At 51.6% G+C, this 9,392-nt stretch overlaps 1 protein-coding gene across 2 annotated transcripts; it reads right to left on the reverse strand.

Moving 5' to 3' along the window:
• Positions 1-2,482: 2,482 nt before the first annotated feature.
• LOC123134790 (adventurous-gliding motility protein Z) lies at positions 2,483-4,421 on the reverse strand. Of its 2 annotated transcripts, none has more exons than XM_044553962.1 (3): positions 4,281-4,421; positions 4,068-4,167; positions 2,483-3,958 (listed from the first exon to the last, which is right to left on the reverse strand). In XM_044553962.1, the coding sequence occupies exons 1-3, from the start codon at positions 4,298-4,300 to the stop codon at positions 2,636-2,638; spliced, it is 1,443 nt and encodes a 480-aa protein (XP_044409897.1). In that variant the 5' UTR covers positions 4,301-4,421; the 3' UTR covers positions 2,483-2,635. The 2 variants fall into 2 exon arrangements, with proteins under 2 accessions (XP_044409897.1, XP_044409896.1); XM_044553961.1 differs by having other exon boundaries at positions 4,068-4,181; positions 4,281-4,352.
• Between the last annotated feature and the right edge of the window lie 4,971 nt (positions 4,422-9,392).

Here is a 9,392-nt window from a genome sequence, read left to right on the forward strand (position 1 = left end):
TAACAATGCTACAGTTATGGGCAATTTACTACAGACTGAGGCTCATGGACTGAGCTGCTATCAATTAGTTGGGGGAAGGAGGGCCCCACACCACAAATTCAGGAGGAAGGGATGAATTAGGAAAGAACACGTCCGCATGTAGAATTCTCCATAATAAACGTCTGAGGGCATGTACAATGGTTGATAAGATAGTCTTATCTTAAGTCTTGCATGTAATTTAGAGATGTGAAGAAGAAATATCTACAATGAATCATCTCTTAGTCTTATCTTTAATAACTAGCTATTCCTAAAAACATGGTGAGACATGTTATGCTAAGAGATTATCTTTTGTCTTCTCTTAAATAAGAGAAGACATGCCTTTTCTTATGATTTCTCTCTCCTTCACCTCATCATTTATCCTACATGACATTGCTAAGATAGAACCATTATACATGTCCTAAGTGTATCATTTTCATAATTAACCAGCAGGTTTTGGTGTTGCTGTTGGTGTTGGGAGGAGGACTGGCCAGGGTGGATGCGATCGCGCCGTCCCGAACACCAACACCAGCGCCTTGGCCTTCCCACGTACAGTCCAAAGTGTACTGTCACCTAGTCCGCGTACATCGCTTGTGGTGGAACGACCGAACCGATGGAACTATGACGTCGACGATGAACGTGACGATCGATCTCTAATCTTGCAGTACGGCGTCTACGAAGAACAAACAGCTTACGGCGGTACTAGACCATCGATCAATACTACGTACTACGATCTTGTTGTTTAAACAGATGATGACGTTTTTTTACATTGGAATAGAGTACAACGCAGATGCTCACATACATGCACATGCACTCTCATAGGTGATGAACGCTTAGAGTACAAGACTCGACGACAAGTGTAAAAGAGGCAGGTGATCTTACACATACGCGTTTAAGTGATAGTTTCCTCCTATCCTAGTCGCGGACACCAGAAGGACTGCGAGGGCTAGCTTCGTCGCCCTACATGCCATCGCCTCGACCGCCAACTTATAGCGTGCCGCCATCGCCGCTCCTCGCGCTACCTTCCTCTGCTCTTTCCTCGTCGACTCCGATCATGTCGTGTGTCTGCTCTGCCTCCTAGTACCACTTGGCTAACGATCGTCTTACCTCCCTGCTTTGCTCGGTTCGCTCCCTTAATACAATCGTTGTTCCCTTAACATCACTTGCGTGTTGATTAAACCGCTCTGGTCCCGTAGTCCATATAGGGAACTCAACCAACGACGCTGGTTCATTAGTCGGTGCGGGCAACATGCAGAGCATGGGATACGACAAGGTAGACGCAGAAGGTGAGTGTACCTCCTTTTTTTCAGCCAGCCGGGTGGGTAGAACTGGGAACAGCTACAGTAACTAGACATGAGAGGGGGATGTAAAAAAGACATGAGAGGGGAACAGTTGGGGAAATATTTTTCGAAGGATTTTGAGCCAGATACAATCCGGAGATTCGTGATGAATTCACCACCACCATTTCATGATAAGACATTTGTTCATAATCTTGATGTTGATAGGGCCAAGCCCCCCAAGACTTTTAGGCCAACACATTGTTTTGCATGCAATTGTTTTATTCTTAAGAGGTATCTTCATCCTTCAGATCTTCTTGCTATTATCTACTGGCATATTAGACTGGAATAACGCTCTCTACATAGACTCTACCAAGAATTGTCCATTCCCGTGTAGGTTCCATCGTACATCAGATCCATGTGACAATTGCACCGTGGACAACCGCTGGAGCAGGATGTTTCATGATTGGATTCTCGGTCCAATTAAATCTCTTTCGAACGTCACATTTGGCGGAAATGATTACATTACCGTGGCGATAATATCACCCTTGTGACGCACAATGTTGTATAGAGCCGGATATTGTTCCCAGAGTGTGGCATTTCCTAGCCACTTATCTTCCCAGAATTTAATTTCTGAGCCGTCCTTAGTTGAGAAGGATCCATAGCAGAAGAAAATTTTCTTCGTAGTCATTAGACCCGCCCAAAATTGAGAATGCTCATGCTTTCAATATACATGGGATACTGTCTTGGAACCCACATATTTCCTCCTCGAACAACTTTTAATTGGACAATCACATTTTTGGGATAGACATGTCGGGAATTTAGGCACAAAAAAACAATGTGATAAATGATCCTTACAATTGTTTATTACTTCCTCCGTCCCAAAATATAAGAACGTTTTTGACACTACTATTTTTTATTTTTTACATTATTTTTCTCTAGGTTCTTTAGTGCTTAAGCCGGCTTTGCCGCCTCGTCCGTTTAGGGTAGTAACATACGACTTTTATGTTTTTTTGCAACAACACTTATCATGTTGTTTCTGATGGGGCAATGTGAAGGATTTCAAGAAGTTGAAGTTTGGTGATGCCGCCAAGCGCGGGGTGGGAGGAGGGGAGGGGGAGTCTTGACCAGTCATTGGGCTAAGGAGGCGTGATTTTTTCTTGCTATTCCCTCCGTTAACAAATATAAGATGTTTTTAATATCTTAATATATATAATGAACTAGTACATACTGAGTGAAACTGAGTGAACAAGCAAGTGTTTGTGAGACGGAGGGAGTAGTATTTATTATGCGTGTATTTCATGGTAGGGGGTATCAAGCAAACACACAAGCAGATACTGTATCTACCTAGGTAGAACCGGGACAAAGTCTGACTTGTGGAGGCTTCTCCTCCTAAAAAAGTCTCCGGATTTGCGTAGAACGGACCGCCTCTTCCTCTGCTTCATGGCATGCTCCAGGCCACCGTACTGTCTTCCGTCATCGAAGTGATCGAACTCATAGTAATCATCCATGGCCGCCGCTGCCGCCGCGGACCTTAGCTCGGCCAGGTTGCTGATGGACGCGAACATCCGGCGGTCCTTCCGGCTCGCGGCGGCCATCACCCTGCCGGAGTCCAGGAACGCCGCCGCGCTAAGCTTCCCCTGCGCATCGGTTTTCCACTCCTCCAGCAGCAACCCCGCTGCGCATGCCTTCTCTCCACCGCCGGCGCCACCATCGGCCGTCTTGGTTGCCGCCGTGAGCTGATTGTGCAGATCCGCGGCACGCCCCTGCGCGGCAGCCTCGCTGGACTTGAGCGACTCGTTCTCCAGCCTCAGGGACTCCATGGCGTCCTCTTTCTCGGCGACGGCGTCGCGCAGCTTGGAGTTCTCGCCGCTGGCGAACTCGAGCGACTCGCTGGCCGCGTTGGCCTCCTCCGCCGCCCGCTCGAGCGCGCGCCGCAGGCCGTCGTTGTCGTGGTCTACCGCCCGGTGCATCTCGGCGAGCTCGCGCCGGGCGGCGGCGGCGTCCTCCTCGGCCGCGCGGGCGCGCCCGAGCAGCGCCTTCTCCCTGGCGCGCCACGCTGCCGCGGCCTCCTTCCAGTCGGACATGACGCCGTCGAGCTGCTCGGTGGCGGACCGCAGGTCCGCCTCGGTGGCGCGCAGCAGGCCCTCGAGCCGGCCGGCCTCGGCGTTGGCGCGCTCGAGGTCGGCCTGCGCGTCGGACAGCCACGCCTTCACCTGCTTGGCCTCCATGGTGACGGCGGAGAGCGCGGCGGCGAGGTCGTCCGCCGCCTTCCGGCTCCTCTCCTCGCCGGCCAGCGCCGACCGGAGCCTGGCCCTCAGCCCGTTGATCTCCTCGTCGACGCCGCCGAACATGAGGTCCCTGACGCTCCACTGGCCCTGCTGCGCGGGCCCCGCCTGCCGCAGCGTGGCGGCCTCGAGCTTGGCCTCCTCGAGCGCCATCTTGGCCTGCTCCAGCTCCTTGGTCTGGCTGATCAGTGACTCCAGCATCTTGTTCTCGGTCTGCTTCGCCGTCGCCACCTCTCGCTCCAGAAGCCGCATCCGCGCCGCCGCCGCCGACGACGATGACGGCGTGTCGCCCTCCTTGGCCATTGGCGCCCTGTCTGGCTTCTCCAGCTGCGCCACTACTATCTGCTCCGTCGTGTCGCCACCGCTGCTGCTGGCACGCTGCATGCAGTGAACCGAGCCCATACATACATAAGTTGCAAGTACGACGAGTACCTACCGACTACCGTACGTCGGCCAAAGGGACGCAGTGCAACTACTATGTGCTTACCTCGGAAGATAGCATGGAGAAGGTGGTGGTAGACGTGCTGCGCTCGTGCCGGGGCGTGGAAGCCGGAGGAGTCGTCGGAGCACCACCCCACGATCGCGATCTGCACGGCGAATACTTACATAAATAATCGTCAGCTCGATCGGAATGCATGCTCGGGCGGCCCGGTCGAAAGCTTTCTCCGGCACCAAAAATTGTAGTATTCCGGCTGCCTACCTCGGCCTGGAGGGCAGCATCAGGCCGCGCGCGGAGCATCACTGGAGCTGGCCGGGAACTGCCAGTGCAGTGTTTCCTTGCACCTTTGCCAGAAACCGGTCTAGAGTGGACCGGATTTATAGTGGATCACGCACGCACGCTAGACAAAAAGATACTACTGCTCGGGGTGTGGAGCAGGTGGAAGAAGGAAAGAGACGGCGGGCCTGATCTGCGCCGTTGCGTGCGATCCGACGCGAGTTTACAATGCCGCGCGCGCGTAGGGAGTGACGAGTGTAGAATGACGAGTTTACCTTTTTAGCCGTCCGCAACTTCTTAACCGCCCGTTATCATAACTAGCGTAGTACTACTCTTCTAGATATTACTCTAGATTATATCATAACTACTCTAGATATTCTGCTCACATGAAAGAGCCAACGATCAGCGATGTGATGCCAATCGCCGTGGCAGTTTCAGGCGGTCCAGTAGCAAAGCGGTCAGCGTGCAAATTATTTCTCAGCCGACGTCGCTGCTATGGTCACTATGACTGATGTGTCGGGCTGCCATTGATTGGATTGGCAACTCGTGAGTTGAAAAATAATTACATAGCTTATGGACTTGTTTTAGTTTTTGTCACGGTATGCTTGTTTTTATTTTACTATCATATCATGAGAATGCAGAACTAGTAAACACATTTCTTTTCCAAGAGAAAGGCTTAAACCAATCTCTCGAGGGAAAACAACACACACACACAAAAAACCCCTGCCCCGGACCTTTGTGGCCGTGCCGCTCCTCGGGGCGAGAACGATGGGGCTGTTGTCTAGCTTTGTGGCGTAGGTCAGGTGCCATGATCCATATAGGGTTGCGGCGGCGTTCTCCAACGAGCTACTATGCAGGCTCGACACAGGGGCAATGGCAGGTGGCAGCGTTCAATGCGGTTGTAGGAAGTGATACCAATATGTTGTAGATGTGTTGCACTCATGCCGAAGGCAATGGAATGTGCCCTGGCGGCGATCGCTAGCATGCACACGTAGGAGCCCGTAATCCGGGGCAATGGCACCGGATGGGGGTGGTGGTGTACGACGGCGTAGACACGTTGACATTGCGGGCTACGCAAGGGGCAGACCGGGGCGTGCATCATCCTCGAGGCAAAGGTGATGCGGTCGCAAGGCTGTTGTGGTGGTGTCGGCCCCATGGTGCGACAATGCAACCTCACTCGGATCTAGCTAACAATTGAGGATTCATTTGGCTGGGGCATCGACCCTGATTGTATATAGCGGTGGAGGTAGTCGTGGGCATTGCCCTGCGACTACGTCGGTCCAAATGTGCATGGGCTTCCGTGCAACATTGGGAGCTCGGCGATTGTCCATCGGCTATGACACGTCGTGTGCTAGGTGTGTGTGTCATGTTAGGCCGATTGGTTCAGCGCAGAGGCGGCTAGATGGTCCGGGCATGATGGCTCGAGCTATGGTGGCATCGTCCAGATCGGTGGCACAAGTTGGTAGGCTCCTCGATGGTTGTGGCGGCATTCTTAGGAGGAAAGGTGTTCCACCCATCCGCTAGTGTCACTACTACCTCCCTCACTACAAGCGGCGGGAGGACACCCCCCCGATGTGGTTGGTTGGGTTGGGTGGCTCCTTCAGGCATATGATTTGTTACTGCATGGTTGCGAAGAGTACCGGGAGAGGCATGCGGCCTCCTCCAGGGGGGACCACAGTGGTCATTCTCGGAGTATTGGCTGGTGCGGCTATCAGACGGTCCGTTCGCAAATAGTGCTTGGAGCACACTTCACGTCCGGGGTAAAAACTCTTGTTCTGTCTTTCATTAGTCATTCAGAGCATTGATGAACTTGCGTCGTTACCTTACTGAAGGCGGTGTCCCCATGCCGATGTTCTAGCTTTCCTTGCTTGGTTTCCGCATCCACAATGAAAATTCTCGTCCTGGATGTCTCCCGCCAGACACGGCGATGATGAGGCAAGGGTGTTATCCCATCTTGAAGGTCTTGCTACGGACGAAGTCGACTTAGTTATAAGATATATTTTGTGGCTTGTATTTTTTTTTGAAAAGGAGGAGGACCCCCGGCCTCTGCATCTGGATGATGCATGTAGCCACTTTATTAATTATTCACACAAGATCTTAGAAAGTTATACAACAGTAAGACTAAAGCCACCGTCTAGGCAACATATGTCGCTACTCCTATCCAATTGATGAAGGGATGCTGATAGTCTGGGCCTAATACCAAATAGACCTCGCAGCCAAACCTAACATCTAAGACCTGAGGTCCCAACCAGGACGCCTGCCGGGTATGGGGCACCCACCAGTCCGGCGCACTCCTCAACCAAGACGCCTGCCGGGTATGAGGCCACCACAGCCACCTGCCACCAATCCGTCATCAGTGCTGTACTGCTGCATCTACCTTGCCCGGTCTAGCTGCCGTCGATGCCAGACAACGCCACCATCCTGCGCTCGTCCATCATCACACGCCCACCGGTGAGACCCCGTTGCTCCATGCCGCTGAGACCTGCCGTTGTCGACGTGCCAGATGCCATGCCGCTCCTCCTTCGCGAACACCACCTGCTGCCACTGGTCCTATCCCCTCCACATGCAGTTCCTCTAACCGAGCACCCAAACGCCCCAGGCGGCGCCTCCAAGAAGGGTACGACACAGGCAGTGCCGCCACCGCCCAATCTAAGGAGATTTTGGGTTTTCACCCGGGCATGGGGTCAGGGTGGAGGGCAGGGACCTCGACGGCGCCTGCAAGGAAGAGAACGGTGACCCTGGTCGTCGCCACCGTCGGGGTGAACGAGTCATCCAGAGTTTCCTTCGGTCCGATGTCCCCTCGACCAGCCCCCGCGAATGCACCGAGGCCCACGACCGCGATCGTAAGCCTCCAAGTGCAGCGGGAAAGAGCGTGCAGCGCGGAGGATATCCGCCGGCAACTCACCGCCCATGCAGTCAAGAAGCCGTCCATCCTCCCCCCCCCGCGCGAACATCGCCAGCCGAGGGCACCGTCGCCATGCCTAACGGGGCCGCCGCCCCAGGTCCAGGTTCCTCCACGATGGCCGGAGTGGCGAGATCCGCCACGATCGACGAGATCCGGCACCGCGCGGCCGACGCCATCGCCCAAGCCCACCGTCGACCGATCCCACCGCCGCCGGGAGCCCGCACGCTGCCAGGAATTCCACACCCATGGATCTGGGCGCCCGTGCACCGCCGCGAGCCCGCCGCCTCCGGGATCCACCACAAGTCGGGAGGGCCGCACCCCGCGGATCAGGACTCCCGCGCCGCCATGGATCCGGGAGAGGGAGGAGAGACCCTCCGCTGCCGCCGTCGCTCGCACGGGCTTTGCCCGGCGCCGAGCATTGGCAGCGGCATAGGGAGAGAAGGGCACAGGAGGGTTACTAGGCGGCGGCGGCGGCTGAGCCCTCCCGAGCCGCCCGCGGGGGAGGCTATGCGTGTTGATATTTGTGGTCTCCTTGCCTTGCATCAATTTAAACAATTTATTATTGTGTGCATCTGAGGATGCAAAGTCCAGAAGGTTACCCATCTTTTTCAAAAAAAAAAAAAATCAAGAAAAGGGTAGTTTGAAATGAGAGAAACAAAGTTGAAGCTTGCAAATGTTGCCTTACTTTCATGGAAGTGGATTTAAACCTGCACTTCTTCTATGGATGGATATGGCTCTGCACTTGCTTTACCTTTCTTTTTTCTTCGGACAGCCGTGAAGAAAATGTAAACAGGGTTCTGAAGAAACGAATAGAACAAGGACGTAGGGTCAGCCAAAAAGCATCGTCAAGCTGTGGCAGCTGTGGCAGTTGTGTTTCCGTCATCCATTGAACTAAAGCAATGCGAACGTGACAGAGAGCAGAAACGCTATCGAACATGGTGACTGATTTTTTTAATTATTATTTTGAAACGAGGCACAAGCTCTCCTTATTTCATTCAATAAGAAGATAAATATTTAAAAAAATCTCCGCAATCAAAGATACAAAAGAGATAGTACAAAATAATTTACTCACCCATTATGATATTTCTCAAATGTGTGTCTCCTGCCTTCGCCCATATATATAGTTGGCTCTTCTTTACCTTTTGGCATGATCATCGTTATCATTTTTTTCGTATTGTTTAAAAAAGAAGGTTGAACCCCCGGCTTCTGCATTATTATGATTCAGACAACCATTTTTAATCATTAAACAAAGTACATAACAAAGGCAATTACGGCTGAAACATCATAAGATATAAAATAAACACGTACAACTAAGTCTACTTTTATATTGAAGGACTCGCATTGCGCTCATGGGAAAAGCAGCTGGTATGGCATATGCGGCCAATATCACCCGCACCAACAGAGAGAAAGACCACATGAAGGGGTGGGGATGGGCGAGATAATTCCAGAAAGAGGTCAAGTGGTATATGGGGTCTATGGAGACATGTGTCAATAGACGCCGGCGGCGGACGCGATGAAATCCGTTGGTTGAAGGGAAGTGTTTCAAAAAAAAAACAAGAAAATCAACCTTGATCACTAGTTGGCACGGCGAAATTCTACAACTATGCATGTTATATTGTCGGTGCTCCCATGTGCAAAAGCGACCTCTGTCAACTTCCGGGCTGCAGCTTCAGGGGCCATCTCTTCCTTCACAAATGCAACGGCGTGCTGCAAAACCACACTTACTATATATGAGCACAAATTTGGCACGAACAACGGATTTAAATGCAAGATCAAATGAGCTGTGGGCAAGAAAATCATTTCTTGTCACATGAAGAGCATAAGAGATGGTAACTTTGCACAAGTCGACAAACTGCAAATCGTGAAATGACATGTATATTAATTGATCGAATAAGGCTCAAACCAAATTGGTTTGCATGACTGTGTCCCGACAATGGTTCACACTAGACATGTCAAGTTCAATACATCACATCCGCCAGTATGACACATACACATGTCCCTATTTGTTGCAACTCATACTACTCACTTTGTTCCAAAATATTTGAAGTTCTACATTCATCCTAAGTCAAACTTTTTTAAGTTTGACCAGGTTTATAGAAAATTATGGTAAGATATACAATATTAAATATACATGGCACAAATGTTTATTTTCTAAAAATTTAATGAAACTAATTTGTTGTTCTAGATATTGA

Source organism: Triticum aestivum, chromosome 6B (assembly GCF_018294505.1).
Source record: "Triticum aestivum cultivar Chinese Spring chromosome 6B, IWGSC CS RefSeq v2.1, whole genome shotgun sequence".
NCBI classification, from domain to species: Eukaryota; Viridiplantae; Streptophyta; class Magnoliopsida; order Poales; family Poaceae; genus Triticum; species Triticum aestivum.

Coding starts and splice junctions, on each gene's coding strand:
- LOC123134790 (XM_044553961.1), bottom strand. CDS start 4,319: ATGCTCCGCGCGCGGCCTGATGCTGCCCTCCAGGCCGAG. Junction 4,182..4,280: donor ATGCTGCCCTCCAGGCCGAG/GTAGGCAGCCGG, acceptor TATTTATGTAAG/TATTCGCCGTGCAGATCGCG. Junction 3,959..4,067: donor TCTCCATGCTATCTTCCGAG/GTAAGCACATAG, acceptor CACTGCATGCAG/CGTGCCAGCAGCAGCGGTGG.